The sequence below is a fragment of the Dendropsophus ebraccatus genome, chromosome 12, assembly GCF_027789765.1.
Source record: "Dendropsophus ebraccatus isolate aDenEbr1 chromosome 12, aDenEbr1.pat, whole genome shotgun sequence".
In the NCBI taxonomy this organism is placed as follows: domain Eukaryota; kingdom Metazoa; phylum Chordata; class Amphibia; order Anura; family Hylidae; genus Dendropsophus; species Dendropsophus ebraccatus.
This window is the reverse complement of record NC_091465.1, coordinates 90,429,586-90,449,900: the sequence shown is the minus strand read 5'-3', so window position 1 is coordinate 90,449,900 and position 20,315 is coordinate 90,429,586. Positions and strand designations below refer to the sequence as shown.

Genomic DNA, 20,315 nt, shown 5'->3' with positions numbered 1-20,315 from the left:
GGGGGTGCGCTATATGTACCAGACGCAGAGGGGGGGTGCGCTATATGTACCAGACGCAGAGGGGGGGTGCGCTATATGTACCAGACGCAGAGAGGGGGGGGTGCTATATGTACCAGACGCAGGGGGGGGGGAAGGGGGGTGCGCTATATGTACCAGACGCAGAGGGGGGGTGCGCTATATGTACCAGACGCAGAGGGGGGGTGCGCTATATGTACCAGACGCAGAGAGGGGGGGTGCGCTATATGTACCAGACGCAGAGGGGGGGGGTGCGCTATATGTACCAGACGCAGAGAGGGGGGAAGGGGGGTGCGCTATACGGACCAGACGCAGAGGGGGGGGGGGTGCGCTATATGTACCAGATGCAGAGGGGGGGTGCGGTATATGTATCAGACGCAGGGGGGGTGCACTATATGTACCAGACGCAGAGGGGTGTGTGTGCACTATATGTACCAGACGCAGAGGGGGGGGGGGTGCGCTATATGTACCAGACGCAGAGGGGGGGGGTGCTATATGTACCAGATGCAAAGAGGGGGGGGGGGTGCGCTATATGTACCAGACGCAGAGGGGGGGGTGCGCTATATGTACCAGATGCAAAGAGGGGGGGGGGGGGGTGCACTATATGTACCAGACGCAGAGAGGGGGGTGCGCTATATGTACCAGACGCAGAGAGGGGGAAGGGGGGTGCGCTATATGTACCAGACGCAGAGAGGGGGAAGGGGGGTGCGCTATATGTACCAGACGCAGAGAGGGGGAAGGGGGGTGCGCTATATGTACCAGACGCAGAGGGGGGGTGCGCTATATGTACCAGACGCAGAGGGGGGGTGCGCTATATGTACCAGACGCAGAGAAGGGGGGTGCGCTATATGTACCAGACGCAGAGGGGGGGGTGCGCTATATGTACCAGACGCAGAGAGGGGGGAAGGGGGGTGCGCTATACGGACCAGACGCAGAGGGGGGGGGGGGGGGGGGTGCGCTATATGTACCAGATGCAGAGGGGGGGTGCGGTATATGTATCAGACGCAGGGGGGGTGCGCTATATGTACCAGACGCAAGGGGGGGGGGGTGCCATATATGTACCAGACGCAGAGGGGGGGTGCACTATATGTACCAGACGCAAAGAGAGGGGAAGGGGGGTGCGCTATATGTACCAGATGCAGATTGGGGGGGGTGCACTATATGTACCAGATGCAGAGGGGGGGGGGTGCGCTATATGTACCAGACGCAGAGAGGGGGGGTGCGCTATATGTACCAGACGCAGGGGGGGGGGTGCACTATATGTACCAGATGCAGAGAGGGGGGGTGCGCTATATGTACCAGACGCAGAGGGGGGGGGGGTGCACTATATGTACCAGACGCAGAGAGGGGGGTGCGCTATATGTACCAGACGCAGAGGGGGGGGGGTGCTATATGTACCAGATGCAAAGAGGGGGGGGGTGCGCTATATGTACCAGACGCAGAGGGGGGGGTGCGCTATATGTACCAGATGCAAAGAGGGGGGGGGTGCACTATATGTACCAGACGCAGAGAGGGGGGTGCGCTATATGTATCAGACGCAGAGAGGGGGAAGGGGGGTGCGCTATATGTACCAGACGCAGAGAGGGGGGGGGTGCTATATGTACCAGACGCAGAGGGGGGGTGCGCTATATGTACCAGACGCAGAGGGGGGGTGCGCTATATGTACCAGACGCAGAGGGGGGGTGAGCTATATGTACCAGACGCAGAGAAGGGGGGTGCGCTATATGTACCAGACGCAGAGAGGGGGAAGGGGGGTGCGCTATATGTACCAGACGCAGAGAGGGGGGAAGGGGGGTGCGCTATACGGACCAGACGCAGAGGGGGGGGGGTGCGCTATATGTACCAGATGCAGAGGGGGGGGCGCTATATGCACCAGACGCAGGGGGGGGGGTGCGGTATATGTACCAGACGCAGAGGGGGGGTGCACTATATGTACCAGACGCAAAGAGGGGGGAAGGGGGGTGCGCTATATGTACCAGATGCAGAGGGGGGGGGGGTGCACTATATGTACCAGATGCAGAGGGGGGGGGGGGTGCGCTATATGTACCAGACGCAGAGAGGGGGGGGTGCGCTATATGTACCAGACGCAGGGGGGGGGTGCACTATATGTACCAGATGCAGAGAGGGGGGTGCGCTATATGTACCAGACGCAGAGGGGGGGGGGCGCACTATATGTACCAGACGCAGGAAGGGGGGGGGGGTGCACTATATGTACCAGACGCAGGAAGGGGGGGGGGGTGCACTATATGTACCAGACGCAGAGGGGTGTGTGTGCACTATATGTACCAGACGCAGAGGGGGGGGGGGGTGCGCTATATGTACCAGACGCAGAGGGGGGGGGGTGCTATATGTACCAGATGCAAAGAGGGGGGGGGGTGCGCTATATGTACCAGACGCAGAGGGGGGGGTGCGCTATATGTACCAGATGCAAAGAGGGGGGGGGGTGCACTATATGTACCAGACGCAGAGAGGGGGTGCGCTATATGTACCAGACGCAGAGAGGGGAAGGGGGGTGCGCTATATGTACCAGACGCAGAGAGGGGGGGGGTGCTATATGTACCAGACGCAGAGGGGGGGTGCGCTATATGTACCAGACGCAGAGGGGGGGTGCGCTATATGTACCAGACGCAGAGAAGGGGGGTGCGCTATATGTACCAGACGCAGAGGGGGGGGTGCGCTATATGTACCAGACGCAGAGAGGGGGGAAGGGGGGTGCGCTATACGGACCAGACGCAGAGGGGGGGGGGGGTGCGCTATATGTACCAGATGCAGAGGGGGGTGCGGTATATGTATCAGATGCAGGGGGGGGGGTGCGCTATATGTACCAGACGCAAGGGGGGGGGGGGTGCCATATATGTACCAGACGCAGAGGGGGGGTGCACTATATGTACCAGACGCAAAGAGGGGGGAAGGGGGGTGCGCTATATGTACCAGATGCAGAGGGGGGGGGTGCACTATATGTACCAGATGCAGAGGGGGGGGGTGCGCTATATGTACCAGACGCAGAGAGGGGGGGTGCACTATATGTAGCAGAGGCAGGGGGGGTGCGGTATATGTACCAAAAGCAGGGGGGGGGGTGCACTATATGTACCAGACGCAGAGAGGGGTGGGGTGCGCTATATGTACCAGACGCAAAGAGGGGGGGGGTGCGCTATATGTACCAGACGCAGAGAGGGGGGGTGCACTATATGTACCAGACGCAGAGAGGGGGGGTGCACTATATGTACCAAAAGCAGGGGGGGGGGGTGCACTATATGTACCAGACACAGAGGGGGGGTGCGCTATATGTACCAGACGCAAAGAGGGGGGGGTTGCGCTATATGTACCAGACGCAGAGAGGGGGGGGTGCGCTATATGTACCAGACGCAGAGAGGGGGGGTGCGCTATATGTACCAGATGCAGAGGGGGGGGGTTGCGCTATATGTACCAGACGCAGAGGGGGGGGGGGTGCGCTATATGTACCAGACGCAGAGGGGGGGGGTGCGCTATATGTACCAGACGCAGAGAGGGGGGTGCGCTATATGTACCAGATGCAGAGGGGGGGGGGTTGCGCTATATGTACCAGACGCAGAGGGGGGGGGGGTGCGCTATATGTACCAGACGCAGAGGGGGGGGGGGTGCGCTATATGTACCAGACGCAGAGGGGGGGGGGGTGCGCTATATGTACCAGACGCAGAGGGGGGGGTGCGCTATATGTACCAGACGCAGGAAGGGGGGGGGGTGCGCTATATGTACCAGACGCAGGGGGGGGGGGGTGCACTATATGTACCAGATGCAGAGGGGGGGGGGTGCGCTATATGTACCAGATGCAGAGGGGGGGGGGGGTGCGCTATATGTACCAGACGCAGGGGGGGTGCTATATGTACCAGACGCAAGGGGGGGGGGTGCGATATATGTACCAGATGCAGGTGGGGGTGCGGTATATGTACCAGACGCAGGGGAGGGGGGGTGCGCTATATGTACCAGACGCAAGGGGGGGGGGTGCGGTATATGTACCAGACGCAAAGAGGGGGGGTGCGGTATATGTACCAGGTGCAGGGGGGGTGCACTATATGTACCAGACGCAGGTGGGGAGAATTGCAGAGTCCTGAAGAAGAAGCCGCAACACTGCAAATATTATAGACTTGCTGCAGTAACTCATCTACCTGTCAGTATAAGCTTCTGTTACTCAGAATATGATGGAAATTATATTTCTGTATGTGATAAAAACATCTGACAAACACACAGAAAAACCAGAGGGCAGAGGATCATGGGAAAATATAAGATTTGTGTCATTCTCAGAACTTTTGGCCATGACTGTATTCTCTGTAGCTGTAGTGTTACTGACACCTGCAGGCTTGTGTGGGGACAGCAGAGGAGGAGAAGCTGAACAGCAGAGGAGGAGAAGCTGAACAGCAGAGGAGGAGAAGCTGAACAGCAGAGGAGGAGAAGCTGAACAGCAGAGGAGGAGAAGCTGAACAGCAGAGGAGGAGAAGCTGAACAGCAGAGGAGGAGAAGCTGAACAGCAGAAGAGGAGAAGCTCAACAGCAGAGGAGAAGCTGAACATCTGAGGAGGAGAAGCTGAACAGCAGAGGAGAAGCTGGAGGTGACAGAGAGTTCAGGGGCCTTAGCAGGTAGACTTAGTTATTGTGCTATGTTCAGTGTTATTATATGGAGAAAGCCATTGTGTGTGTGTGTGTGTGTGTGTGTGTCAGTGTGTCCTCCCCACACATCATCACACCAGCAGGGGGCAGTGTGTCCTTCTCACATCACACCAGTAGGGGGCAGTGTGTCCTTCCCACACATTATCACACCAGCAGGGGGCAGTGTGTCCTCCTCACATCATCACACCAGCAGGGGACAGTGTCTCCTCACATCATCACACCAGCAGGGGGCAGTGTGTCCTCCTCACATCATCACACCAGCAGGGGGCAGTGTCTCCTCACATCATCACACCAGCAGGGGGCAGTGTGTCCTCCTCACATCATCACACCAGCTGGAGGCAGAGTATCTTCCCCACATCATCATACCAGCTGGGGGCAGAATGTCCTTCCCAAATCATCACACCAGCAGGGGGCAGAGTGTCTTCCCCACATCATCACACCAGCAGGGAGCAGAGTGTCTTCCCCACATCATCAGACCAGCAGGGGGCAGTGTGTCCTCTTCACATCATCACACCAGCAGGGGGCAGTGTATCCTCAGCACATCATCACACCAGCAGGGGGCAGAGTGTACTCTTCACATCATCACACCAGCAGGGGGCAGAGTACCTTCCCCACATCATCATACCAGCTGGGGGCAGAATGTCCTCATTACACCTAGATAGTGGTAATTCATGGAAATAACCCTGTTCTTTTCAATCCAGTGATGTCTCCTCTAATAGTTTGTCACCCGGGGATCATAAAGGCATGTGTCACTGATAACAAACCAAGAGCTACACTACCCAGAAGTAGCCTCTGAGAGCATTTTCTATAAAGTAATTTGACTTTTCTAGGTGCATTATCTTTTTTGTCAACGAGTGTTGAAGAACGCTCTGTATTGTGCTAAAAAGTATAAAGTATTCCAGTTTTTTTTGTTTTCCCATGTGATGCACACCAGTATCTCTATAGTGCCATCTATTTCATTCCAGATCAGCTGTATCCATATATTTAAAATTGCTTCTGTTACCATATCTATTCACTACAGTAAGCTTACTTCTGTTACCATATGTATACACTACAGTAAGCTTACGTCTGTTACCATATCTACACACTACAGTAAGCTTACTTCTGTTACCATATCTATACACTACAGTAAGCTTACTCTTGTTGCCATATCCACACACTGCAGTAAGCTTACTCTTGTTGCCATATCTATACACTACAGTAAGCTTACTTCTGTTACCATATCTAAACACTACAGTAAGCTTACTTCTGTTGCCATATCTATACACTACAGTAAGCTTACTCTTGTTGCCATATCTATACACTACAGTGAGCCAGCATCTCTTACCATCACTTTTTTTATATCTTACGGACAAGGAGAGAAAGGAGCACTGAACCTCACACCTATGGCTGACAATAATGTTTCTCGGCTACATTTAAAAACCAACGCCAGGATGTTGGTATATAATTTGATCAAACCATATTGCCTCATGTACCACGTGCAGGTCCCCTGGTTCATACGACGAAAACAAAATAATAAGGGCCAGAAGCCCAAATCACATCCAGTAGGACCTTCCACTAGATTAAAACGTAGCTTTTCATGGCTTTAAGTGTACTATTGTGCTCATTAAAACCACACTGCTCTTGTAGCCATCTAGGGTAGATTGTTATCACATACATAATATCACATACATACATCGTCTTAGTAGCTGCAGTCTACTGACTAACTCATAATATATTCACTAACTGGGCTATCAGTGCAATGAAATTTAAAATTCAAGCCGCAGAGCCCCTTGACTAGTTTCACCCACACATGGACTTCATCAGGAGGAGGGCTTATGTGAAGGCGGCGCCCCTAAAGGGGTCTTATTTATAGCACTCCCCATTGACCTCATATGGGTGCGACATCCTCCGTCCAATGAAATAGCCACTATAGGACTTTGACGTCATCTTAATTATTAGTGGCCAATCAGGTGATGCTACGTCAGACGACAATTTAGCGCCACCTTATAACATCATCACACCCTCTTGGCGCTCAATAGTACCAATCCCAGACTTACCCCCTCCCTCTCCCTGGTCAGTGAACTAACCTCACTAAAAAATATCTGATTATGAATTCCCTGAATAACCACCTGTAGGATTATAAACCAGTGCTGATTCGTAGAGATTCCAAACTACAATTGTGTTGGTTGCTTTTCTTGTACCGTATACTATTTCTGAAAAATAGATCGTAATAACCCTTAGGGCGCTATTACATCGTTCTGTGTAATTGCAGGCAACGATTGAAAAGTCGTTCGTATGTCGTTGATTGTTGATTTAGATCTGAACCTAAAATTATCGTTAATTGTTCGCTGTAATTCCACATTTTTTTTTACTAATCGTTCAGTGTAATAGCACAATAACAATCGGATCTAACGACCATCGAGCGCCGATCTGCTAGATTGGCGCTCGATTACTAGGCCTATCTGAACTGACAGACCGCTCAGCCAATCACTGGCCGCGCTACTTCCGGTCAGTGATTGGCTAAACGGTGTGTCAGTTCAGACAGCCCCACTCTGAAGCTACTGCGGCGCAGGACCGGGAGAAGAAGACCTGCAGCCTGCAACCTGCAACCTGAAATCGTCGGTCGCCGGCACGCGCCGATATTCCACCGCAGCGATGCCCTGGTGGAGAACGATGATTTTAGGTCTGAACCTAAATGAACGATCAGCCAATGACACGATTATTGGCTGATCGTTCTCTCTATTCCACGGAGCGAATTGCTCCGATTCGGTCAATTATCGCTCCGTGTAATAGGACCCTTAGTGTAGGGACCCGTGTGAACCAGGAGACCTGCACGCGGTACATGGGGCAATATGCTTTGATCAAATTATATATCAACATCCTGGAGTTGGTTTTTAAATGTAGCTGAGAGGCATTAGTGTCAGCCATAGGTGTGAGGTATTAGTGTTAGCCATAGGTGTGAGGTGCAGCACTAGTGTCAGCCATAGGTGTGAGGTGCAGCATTAGTATCAGCCATAGATGTGAGGTGCAGCACTAGTGTCAGCCATAGGTGTGAGGTGCAGCATTAGTGTCAGCCATAGGTGTAAGGTGCAGCATTAGTGTCAGCCATAGGTGTGATGTGCAGCATTAGTATCAGCCATAGGTGAGAGGTGCAGCATTAGTGTCAGCCATAGGTGTGAGGTGCAGCATTAGTGTCAGCCATAGGTGTGAGGTGCGGCATTAGTGTCAGCCATAGGTGTGAGGTGCGGCATTAGTGTCAGCCATAGGTGTGAGGTGCAGCACTAGTGTCAGCCATAGGTGAGGTGCAGCATTAGTGTCAGCCATAGGTGTGAGGTACAGCCGCTCCTTTCTCTCCATGTCCGTACTTTTTTATATGGTTATTGTTACTATATCTTTGCACTGTGTGTGAGTTTGAGTCCAAGGGGCATGAATCCTACTTACCCCCTTTGCACTCAGCATTGTGAAATATAACTCTCAGCCGCCATGTAGTAAAACCTCCAACGGTCGGGAATGAGGGATGGGGGCAACAAGAAAAGAAAAGCATCAGGCACCTAAAGCTACGGAATTATAGGAAGAAATCCATGTTCTAACCTCCCGGGGTCCTAGTGATCGGTCTGCTGTAAATGTCTGATTTATATTGTGTTATACATGGTGCTGGGTCCGGGTGCTGTAAATGTCTGATTTATATTGTGTTATACATGGTGCTGGGTCCGGGTGCTGTAAATGTCTGATTTATATTGTGTTATACATGGTGATGGGTCCGGGTGCTGTAAATGTCTGATTTATATTGTGTTATACATGGTGCTGGGTCCGGGTGCTGTAAATGTCTGATTTATATTGTGTTATACATGGTGCTGGGTCCGGGTGCTGTAAATGGCTGATTTATATTGTGTTATACATGGTGCTGGGTCCGGGTGCTGTAAATGTCTGATTTATATTGTGTTATACATGGTGCTGGGTCCGGGTGCTGTAAATGTCTGATTTATATTGTGTTATACATGGTGCTGGGTCCGGGTGCTGTAAATGTCTGATTTATATTGTGTTATACATGGTGCTGGGTCCGGGTGCTGTAAATGTCTGATTTATATTGTGTTATACATGGTGCTGGGTCCGGGTGCTGTAAATGGCTGATTTATATTGTGTTATACATGGTGCTGGGTCCGGGTGCTGTAAATGTCTGATTTATATTGTGTTATACATGGTGCTGGGTCCGGGTGCTGTAAATGTCTGATTTATATTGTGTTATACATGGTGCTGGGTCCGGGTGCTGTAAATGTCTGATTTATATTGTGTTATACATGGTGCTGGGTCCGGGTGCTGTAAATGTCTGATTTATATTGTGTTATACATGGTGATGGGTCCGGGTGCTGTAAATGTCTGATTTATATTGTGTTATACATGGTGCTGGGTCCGGTCTCCACCACTCCCTATGACTGGAATCACTGGTCTCATCCTATACTGGTTCCAAGCAGGATCGTCCATCATTGTAACCACGGTCACCAGTAACGGCCGCTGTATAAACCTTCCCCTCAGATACAGACGTGTGACTAGCAGACATATAAGCAGGAGAGCAGATGGCCGTCATTCTTACAAGGTTTTATTAATGTTTTTCCTTCTCGGTCGGGGGAGGGGGGGGATAGCGCCCGGGCCTGTGCGCTCTGCGATCGTTAGTAACCAGATTAGGGCATAATTAGTGACGGATACATAAAGTAAACAATAAACAGGACGACATTTAGAAAGATCCCGATCACGGTGGCGGCGGCATTCAGGCCCTCGGCTGTGCTGGAGTACTCGGTGGCCAGGTCTGCGTTATTCTGGTGATTAGCATCGCGGGTCTGAGACAAGAAGGAGAGATCCATTATCAGCATAAGGCTAGTAAGGTCATGTTCACACACAGTATTTCCATCAGGAAGACACAGAAACTGGGCAAATCTTTCCATTCTCATTCTACCCTGTCAGCTCTGGTGAGACCGTCAGGAACAGTGTCCGCCCCCATGGCCCGCCCCTTTCTAATGATAATGAATGGAACTGGCCGGGGTAGGCAGGATCAGCGCTAAGGTGGCGGGCAGTGCTCCCAACAGCCCAACCCAGTGCTCCCAACGGCCCAACCTAGTGCTCCTATTGGCCCAACCCAGTGCTCCCAACGGCCCAACCTAGTGCTCCTATTGGCCCAACCCAGTATTTCCAACAACCCAACCCAGTGCTCCCAACGGCCCAACCCAGTGCTCCCAATGTCCCAACCTAGTGCTCCCAACAGCCCAACCCAGTGCTCCCAACGGCCCAACCTAGTGCTCCTATTGGCCCAACCCAGTGCTCCCAACGGCCCAACCCAGTGCTCCCAATGGCCCAACCTAGTGCTCCTAATGGCCCAACCCAGTGCTCCCAACTGCCCAACCTAGTGTTCCCAACGGCCCAACCCAGTTCTCCCAATGGCCCAACCTAGTGTTCCTATTGGCCCAACCCAGTACTTTCAACAGCCTAACCTAGTGCTCCCAACGGCCCAACCCAGTGCTCCCAACGGCCCAACCTAGTGCTCTTAACGGCCCAACCCAGTACTTCCAATGGCCCAACCTAGTGTTCCCAATGGCCCAACCTAGTGCTCCTAACGGCCTAACCCAGTGCTCCCAACGGCCCAACCCAGTGCTCCCAACGGCCCAACCTAGTACTCCCAATGGCCCAACCCAGTGCTCCTAACAGTCTTACTGGACCATGGAGCACACCACTTACTGCACTGGAATGGCACCGAGGAGGAAGGTAAGAGACACACTATAAGAGACATAGCTTCCTCCTCAGCGTCTCCTGTGCAGTAGGGAGATAGCAGCAGGGGAGATTCATCTAACCTGCTGATAGTTCCCCTTAAAGTGAGTGATATCTTGTTTTTGGACAGCAGGGTGACAAGCAATATGGCCGCCGTTGTGGCTTCCTGGGATTTGCCTCCGCTTTCCTGCACTCGACTCATCCAGTAGTCTGGAATATTTCCTCACTTATATTCTGTCATTAATATTCTGGTAATAAACAAGGCGTCATGTGACCGTCGCTCCTGACATCCGGCTAAAACAAAAGCTCAGAGCCAAATCCACAAAGTAAATAAAAGAAGAAAGAGAAAAATGAGTGGTAACCAGGAGAGGATAGAGAGCGGGAGGCGGCTGCCCCATGGCTACAGCCACGTACCCTCCACCCAGGACTCCCAGAGATAACAATTACAATCAAATACATGAAAATAACTGATAAAGATTAAGAGGAACATAAAAAAATGAAAAAACAAAAAAACCTGTAATAAACACGATTCAAAAAAACAACAACATTTAATTCAGATGAAAATTAGATTTCGCTTTCTTTTCTGGTTACCTTGATGGAGAAGATGAGAGCGGCGACTGCGAGGGGCAGACAGCAGAAGATGAGGTTCACGATGGACCAGACCAAGTAATCCTTGGGTGGGGAGGGGTGCAGCAGGGTCCCCGCCTGTATGGACAGCACCATGGAGCGAGGCTGGCACAGGACCTCCCGCTCGCCCTCCATCCGTCGCAGTAGACTGGTGTGATGCTCCGCTGCTGGATCTGCTGCCGTCGGCTTCGTGTGGAGATGAAGTTTACACAACAGGAAGTTATTACATCTTCTCCTCCAGCATCAGTTCCCGGCAGATCATCGAGGACAATAAACTATCCAACAGAGGGAGGAACCCTCCCCAAATTTATTGCTGGAGGATTGACGAAAATCAGCCCTCGGGCAGGAACCCGGCTACAGTCTGCCCTGCCCACCCAATGTAGTGAGAGTATACAGCCGGGTATACAGCAAGTCTGCCCTGCCCACCCAATGTAGTGAGAGTATACAGCCGGGTATACAGCAAGTCTGCCCTGCCCACCCAATGTAGTGAGAGTATACAGCCGGGTATACAGCAAGTGTGCCCTGCCCACCCAATGTAGTGAGAGTATACAGCCGGGTATACAGCAAGTCTGCCCTGCCCACCCAATGTAGTGAGAGTATACAGCCGGTATACAGCAAGTGTGCCCAGCCCACCCAATGGTAGTGAGAGTATACAGCAAGTGTGCCCAGCCCACCCAATGTAGTGAGAGTATACAGCCGGGTATACAGCAAGTCTACCCTGCCCACCCAATGTAGTGAGAGTATACAGCAAGTCTGCCCAGCCCACCCAATGTAGTGAGAGTATACAGCCGGGTATACAGCAAGTCTGCCCTGCCCACCCAATGTAGTGAGAGTATACAGCCGGGTATACAGCAAGTCTGCCCTGCCCACCCAATGGAGTGAGAGTATACAGCCGGGTATACAGCAAGTCTGCCCTGCCCACCCAATGTAGTGAGAGTATACAGCCGGGAATACAGCAAGTCTGCCCTGCCCACCCAATGTAGAGAGAGTATACAGCCGGGTATACAGCAAGTCTGCCCTGCCCACCCAATGTAGTGAGAGTATACAGCCGGGTATACAGCAAGTCTGCCCTGCCCACCCAATGTAGTGAGAGTATACAGCCGGGTATACAGCAAGTGTGCCCTGCCCACCCAATGTAGTGAGAGTATACAGCCGGGTATACAGCAAGTCTGCCCTGCCCACCCAATGTAGTGAGAGTATACAGCCGGGTATACAGCAAGTCTACCCTGCCCACCCAATGTAGTGAGAGTATACAGCCGGGTATACAGCAAGTCTGCCCTGCCCACCCAATGGTAGTGAGAGTATACAGCCGGGTATACAGCAAGTCTGCCCTGCCCACCCAATGGTAGTGAGAGTATACAGCCGGGTATACAGCAAGTCTGCCCTGCCCACCCAATGTAGTGAGAGTATACAGCCGGGTATACAGCAAGTCTGCCCTGCCCACCCAATGTAGTGAGAGTATACAGCCGGGTATACAGCAAGTCTGCCCTGCCCACCCAATGTAGTGAGAGTATACAGCCGGGTATACAGCAAGTCTGCCCTGCCCACCCAATGTAGTGAGAGTATACAGCCGGGTATACAGCAAGTGTGCCCTGCCCACCCAATGTAGTGAGAGTATACAGCCGGGTATACAGCAAGTCTGCCCTGCCCACCCAATGGTAGTGAGAGTATACAGCCGGGTATACAGCAAGTGTGCCCAGCCCACCCAATGGTAGTGAGAGTATACAGCCGGGTATACAGCAAGTCTGCCCTGCCCACCCAATGGTAGTGAGAGTATACAGCCGGGTATACAGCAAGTGTGCCCAGCCCACCCAATGGTAGTGAGAGTATACAGCCGGGTATACAGCAAGTCTACCCTGCCCACCCAATGGTAGTGAGAGTATACAGCCAGTCTGCCCTGCCCACCCAATGTAGAGAGAGTATACAGCCGGGTATACAGCAAGTCTGCCCTGCCCACCCAATGTAGAGAGAGTATACAGCCGGGTATACAGCAAGTCTGCCCTGCCCACCCAATGTAGAGAGAGTATACAGCCGGGTATACAGCAAGTCTACCCTGCCCACCCAATGTAGTGAGAGTATACAGCCGGGTATACAGCAAGTGTGCCCTGCCCACCCAATGTAGTGAGAGTATACAGCCGGGTATACAGCAAGTCTGCCCAGCCCACCCAATGTAGTGAGAGTATACAGCCGGGTATACAGCAAGTCTACCCTGCCCACCCAATGTAGTGAGAGTATACAGCCGGGTATACAGCAAGTCTGCCCTGCCCACCCAATGTAGTGAGCAAGTCTACCCTGCCCACCCAATGGTAGTGAGAGTATACAGCCGGGTATACAGCAAGTCTGCCCTGCCCACCCAATGTAGTGAGAGTATACAGCCGGGTATACAGCAAGTCTGCCCTGCCCACCCAATGGTAGTGAGAGTATACAGCCGAGTATACAGCTAGTCTGCCCTGCCCACCCAATGTAGAGAGAGTATACAGCCGGGTAAACAACAAGTGTGCCCTGCCCACCCAATGTAGTGAGAGTATACAGCCGGGTATACAAGTCTACCCTGCCCACCCAATGGTAGTGAGAGTATACAGCCGGGTATACAGCAAGTCTGCCCTGCCCACCCAATGTAGAGAGAGTATACAGCCGGGTATACAGCAAGTCTACCCTGCCTACCCAATGTAGTGAGAGTATACAGCCGGGTATACAGCAAGTCTGCCCTGCCCACCCAATGTAGTGAGAGTATACAGCCGGGTATACAGCAAGTGTGCCCTGCCCACCCAATGTAGTAAGAGTATACAGCCGGGTATACAGCAAATGTGCCCAGCCCACCCAATGTAGTAAGAGTATACAGCAAGTGTTACCTGTCCTATACAGTGCACAGACCACCCAATTTAGTGAGAGTGACTCCCCCAAAACAAATACCAATAAATATGAATTTGGACAGCTACTATTATTTTGTTACCATATCTATACACTACAGTAAGCTTATATCTGTTACCATATCTATACACTACAGTTACCGTACATCTGTTACCATATCTATACCCTATACAGTAAGCTTATATCTGTTACCATATCTATACCCTATATAGTAAGCTTACTTCTGTTACCATATCTATACACTACAGTAACCCTACATCTGTTAACATATCTATACACTACAGTAACCGTACATCTGTTACCATATCTATACCCCATACAGTAAGCTTATATCTGTTACCATATCTATACACTACAGTAACCCTACATTTGTTACTATCTCTATGCACTATACAGTAAACTTATGTTTACCATATTTATACTCTATACAGTAAGCTTTTATCTCCCATACTGTATACATCCCCCCTCTGCCATTAGGTCTCCAATACTGTATACATCCCCTCTCTGTGGTAATTGCACCCCCCTTGGTAGTTGGTCCCCCAATATTGTATACAGCCCCTACTCTGCAAGTTGTCCCTATAACAAGTCTGGCTCTGATTGGCTGATGCTCCCCCATCCAGTGTCAGGGATTTGGTCAGCTGACTGTAACTAGGTCTTGTTTTTTAAGTAGGACTAATATTTCAAGTCTACTCCAAAAGCCTGCAAAACAAAGCTAGTATTTTCAGGAAAACCTGTATACCCTACAGTAGGCTTGCTTGTTACCATATCCACGCACTAGTGTAATCCTGTGTTACCAATATGCACTATGCTGAGCTTTCTTCTGTTACCGAAGTGCTTGCATCTGTTACCATATTCCAGCTCTAATATAATGGTTACTATATGTGCACTCTTATGTAATCTTGTTACTATATCTACTCTCTAACTAATGTAATTGTTACTGTATGTACATTCTAATGTAATCTTCTTTTACTATACCTACGTACTATGCTGAGCTTTCTTCTGTTACTGCAGTAAGCTTGTGTCTGTTACCATATTCCAGCTCTAGTGTAATTGTTACTGTATGTATATTCTAATGTAATCTTCTGTTACTATACCTGTGCACTACGCTGAGCTTTCTTCTGTTACCGCAGTAAGCTTGCACAAGTTACCATATTCCAGCTCTAGTGTAATTTTTACTATATGTGCACTCTTATGTTACTATACCTACACTGTAACTTATGTAATTGTTACTGTATGTACATTCTATGCACTACGCTGAGCTTTCTTCTGTTACCGCAGTAAGCTTGCACCTGTTACCATTTTCTAGCTCTAATGTAATGGTTACTATATGGGCACTCCTGTAACCTTCTATTACTATATCTATGTACTACGCTGAGCTTTCTTCTGTTACTGCAGTAAGCTTGCATCTGTTACCATATTCCATCTCTAATGTTATTCTTACAATGTCATACATTATGATGCACCCCTGGCTCCTCGATCCTCTTCTGGACCTGGTTCTGCACTGGTTCCTGTTCGCGTCTTATGTCAGTATGTGTGTGGTAGTGTTCACAATGCTCCGGCACTGACTCAGAACAGAGCCCTATAAATATGGCGGCTGTGAGGCAGCACTTCCTTCAGGCGTTCTGCTTCTTTTCCCCCATATTATATAACATAATTTCATATTTTCTCTCATTTCCCTTAGTAGGTTTTCTGTATATTGTACCCTGTAATGTGCGCTGTGTGCGTCACGTGATCTTAGGATGACGGCCTGCTGTGCCTCTTCCACTTGCTGTAAACTACATTTTTACATCATCATTAGACTCCTCCCCTATTCTTTCCATTGGCTCCTCCTCTCCATGCCTCTCCCTTCCTAATTGCCACACCCCGGTAATTTAACCCCTTTGTGCACCTCACTGATTCTCTACAGGTCATCTTTCTCAGTCCCAGATGTCGGCTTTTGTTGCTGTGACACGGCTCTTCTTCGGTGGGAAGTGTCTGCTTCTCTGTAGACCATTTCAATTGAGGCCTCATGCTCACCACTAGCCGCAGGAGTCAGATGCTGATGTTGGCCCTGACTGTATGATTCCTCTTTGCCTCCGATGCTATAAAAGAACTTCCCCCACGGTCCAGTCAGGTATTGAAGCTGGCCACCAGCGCGGTCTGGTCACATGATGAAGGTTTCCCGGGCTGTCTGTTCCTCTTTCCTCTGGTGCCAATCACCCCCCCCCCCTGCAGGATTGCCGCAATGTCCACAAGACCACCCACAAATAATAACTGTGGGAAAGGCATGCTGGGAGTTCTAGGACAATAGTGTAAGGACGTGCTGTCCTTACACTATTGGGGTCAGATGGGCAGTGTGGGAAGGAGAGGATAAAGATGACCGCTGAAAAACAAAAACCGACGGGTAAAAAAAAACAACTTTACAATTAGACGGGTGGCTGACAAGATAAGTTGATTATTAGTTAGGCTGATTGCGTGTTGTTTAAGCAAAAAAAAAGGGGGTTACTCCTTTAGGCTATGTTCAGACCTCGTATGAGACCACCCATTCCGTGACTGCAGTACAGGCCGGATGATCTTTAGCCCCGCAGAGTTCTGATGAGGGCGCATCCGTGCTCGCCCGCATCAGAACTCTCCACTGCACACTATGGAGTTGGATTAAGAGTGGATTTATAGTGTGCACTGACAGGGTGGTCTGTGGCCGCTATTCACTGAATAGCGGCCGCAGAAAACCGTAATGTCAGTTCTTTGTGGTGTGGCTAGGGATCCTGGCCGGAGCGTACACTATGGGCCACATGTATCATCCGGCGAATGGATGATTTTCGGCGGAAAGTGCCGATTTGCGTCTTTTTTTAAGCAAAAATGGCGGATTTGCGAATAAAATATTCGCAAATCGGCACTTTCCGCCGAGTACGCCAGGGGGCGGAAAGGGGGCGGAAAAGGGGCGGAGAGTGGGCGGAACGGAGGGCGCGGACTCAGAGTCCGCGCCATTTATGATCCGTTCCGCCAAAATGTACGCCGAAAACCTACTCCAGTCCTCAGCTGGCGTAGGTTTTCGGCGGTGCGCAACGGCGCGCACGGGATTTATGTAGAGGCAGTCCGCCTCTACATAAATCTCCGTAGCGCCGGAGCTGCGGGGGCATTTTTACGTCCGGCGTAAAAAACGCCGGACTTAATAAATGCCTCCCTATGTGTATGTATAAATGTACTATGGGGGCATTTTTAGCGCCGGGCGGAAAAATGTCCCCGCAGCTCTGATCTGAGGAAGTGTGCATGCGCGCAAAATGGCCGTCATGTGTATGTTGTGTATGTAGGACTTCGGCGCCTGCCGTCTCGTGATATGTATCCACAAGTTTTATCTATGTTGAAATAAAGAGGCATCGCACTGAACCGGTGAGTGCCCTCAGCTTTTATTCTCTACTTGTTACTAATTGATAGCGTCTAGTACGAGAGGTGCACCCCGGTGCGATTTACATACTAGTCCTGAGTATACCCAAGGTCGGACTGACTGACGTGTGGAAGTAGTGCCGGTGAGGATCTCCAGACTCAGTGATTATTTGCAAAACGGCCATTTGCGAATAAATTAATTTGCATCTGGAAATTTTATGCCAAAAAATACAACTTTCTTGCTTGATAACTTTCCCCCTATGTGTATACGCTCCGGCCAGTATCCCATAGACCGCAAGGTAATGTATATGGAGGTAACCTACATATTTGATAGTATAAGGATGTGTTACAGTGGTACCTTGGTATAAGAGTAACTTGGTTTAAGAGCGTTTTGGTTTAAGAGCTCACAGTTTTTCAAATTTGTGACTTGGTTTAAGAGCATTGCTTTGGTTTAAGAGCTCCCTGTGCTGGGTGGGAGCGTGAGTGGGGGAGGGGCATGGTCTGCATAGCGGGGTCTACAGCACTGTACGCTGACCCAGGAAGTCTCCCTCACCTTCCAAATCATAGCAGATCCACTTCAGGCTGGGGCTTACATCAGGGGACAGGACTGTGGAGGTAATCTCTCCATAGCTGTAACCCCTCTCTTCCCAGAGAGTGCTGCTATACTGTGGGCACATGGTACGATGGCTGCCGTGCGGGGTCGATGGTCCCATAGCTGGAGCCCTGGAGTAAAGGGTCAGGTACGTGTAGCATACATATCACACAGCACAGACGTGAGAGCAGGAATAAAGGAGATATTAACCATTCACATTCTGGAAGGTACAGAGCACAGCAGGATACACATGAAACAGGAAGAGCGAGCTTATAGTCCTCAGGAGCGTGCGCTGCTGATGTGACGGACGTGTCTGTCCTCAGATGGTGGAAGAGTAGGGACAGGGACGACTTCTGGGAGGATATTCTGCAGCAAGAGAGAAGTCCTGAACATAAAGAGAGCACTACTGCACTGATACCGGGGGATCCTCCATCATAACTGCACTGATACTGGGGAGGATCCTCCATCATCATCATCATCATCATCATCACCACTGCACTGATACCGGGGGATCCTCCATCATAACTGCACTAATACCGGGGAGGATCCTCCATCATCATCATCATCATCACTGCACTGATACCGGGAGATTCTCCATCATCATCATCACTGCACTGATACTGGGAAGGATCCTCCATCATCATCATCATCACTGCACTGATACCGGGGGATTCTTCATCATCATCATCACTGCACTGATACTGGGAAGGATCCTCCATCATCATCATCATCACTGCACTGATACCGGGGAGGATCCTCCATCATCAACATCATCATCATCACTGCACTGATACTGGGAAGGATCCTCCATCATCATCATCACTGCACTGATACTGGGGAGGATCCTCCATCATCATCATCATCATCATCATCATCACTGCACTGATACCAGGGGATCCTTCATCATCATCATCACTGCACTGATACCAGGGGATCCTCCATCATCATCATAATCACTGCACTGATACCGGGGAGGATCCTCCATCATCATCATCATCATCACTGCAGTAACACCGGGGGATTCTCCATCATCATCATCACTGCACTGATACCGGGGAGGATCCTCCATCATCATCATCATCATCACTGCACTGATACTGGGGGATCCTCCATCATCATCATCATCACTGCACTGATACCGGGGAGGATCCTCCATCATCATCATCACTGCACTGATACCGGGGGATCCTCCATCATCATTATCATCCTCATCATCACTGCACTTATACCGGGGGATCCTCAATCACCATCATCATCACTGCACTGCACACATCCTGCACTGATACCGCGGAGGATCCTCCATCATCATCATTACTGCACTGATACCAGGGGATCTTCCATCATCACCATACTGCACTGATACTGGGGAGGATCCTCCATCATCATCACCATCAGTGCACTGCACACATCCTGCACTGATACCGGGGATGATCACAGTCACATGTAATGGACGCCGTAATAACATTTGTTACTGTGGTTGCTTTGGTCGGGTAGCACATAAAAGTCATGACAATTGCATTCCCTCCTTAGGACGGCAGCACGCGGAGGGGTGGGGACCGCCCGGTCTGGGGGTGACCATAGGCTTTTGATTTTTTACTTTTTAGGCAGATAGAGAAAATAAATGACATTGAAGACGATGATTAGAATGACCCCCATGAGTGTGGCGGTGATGTTCAGGCAGCGGGCTGTACTGGAGTGCTGGGCGGCCAGGGTTTTCTCATTCTGCTCATTGGCGTTGCGGGTCTGCGAAGAAAAGGAGAAAGTCATTAATGGCAAAAGAAGCATCCGGAACCTCTCTAGTGTGTCCTATATTTCCTTATTAAAGATGGGTGACTGGAAACATGGCCGCCATTGTGGCTCCAAGGGGATGCCTCTAAGCTTTTATAGGGTGAAAGTTGGAGAAGAGATGATACGACGGCCACTACATCTCCCCCAGAGATTCCAACCAGTAACGGACGATCACAGAACTGGTGGAAGAAGAACTTATTACTGTTCTCGCTGAGAAACCAAAGATTATTATTAAACATTGTTATCGATGGAGGACAAAGGTCCGGAACGGTCCTCCTGTGTCAGTCCTCTAGCAGACGTGCTTCATAGGAGAAGGAAACGGGGACGTAAGTACATTGCTCAGATAACCCCTCCTAGATGGGACTGATATATATATACCCCCCTAGATGTGACTGATATATATATATATATATATATATATATATATACAGTATATATATATATATATATATATATATATATATACCCCTCCTAGATGGGACTGATATATATACATATGTGGTGTCCCACTAGGGGTGGTACTATTATTATTCACACCCTTCACAAAAGTCAGTATTTTTGTGGTCATAGTATAGCACAAGTAGTATTAAGAGTTGACCACTAGATGTCGCTGTACTGCCCCTGGAAGGACCCATGATGGTGAGACACCGCCCTTCTCCTACTTCCGGCACTTCCAT

General features: G+C 50.4%; 1 protein-coding gene across 1 annotated transcript; it reads right to left on the bottom strand.

The window, feature by feature from the left end:
- Window positions 1-9,221: 9,221 nt before the first annotated feature.
- LOC138769326 (dispanin subfamily A member 2b-like) lies at window positions 9,222-11,300 on the bottom strand. Its single transcript, XM_069947726.1, has 2 exons — window positions 10,989-11,300; window positions 9,222-9,475 (listed from the first exon to the last, which is right to left on the bottom strand). Exons 1-2 carry the CDS (start codon window positions 11,157-11,159, stop codon window positions 9,320-9,322), a joined length of 327 nt encoding a protein of 108 aa, XP_069803827.1. The 5' UTR covers window positions 11,160-11,300; the 3' UTR covers window positions 9,222-9,319.
- Window positions 11,301-20,315: the final 9,015 nt, after the last annotated feature.

What these genes read in the sequence shown, in the direction of transcription:
- LOC138769326 (XM_069947726.1), bottom strand. Translation starts at nt 11,159, where the DNA reads ATGGAGGGCGAGCGGGAGGTCCTGTGCCAGCCTCGCTCCATGGTGCTG. An exon ending in CTCTCATCTTCTCCATCAAG is followed by an intron (nt 9,476 to 10,988) that starts GTAACCAGAAAA and finishes TTCTTGTCTCAG; the next exon opens with ACCCGCGATGCTAATCACCA.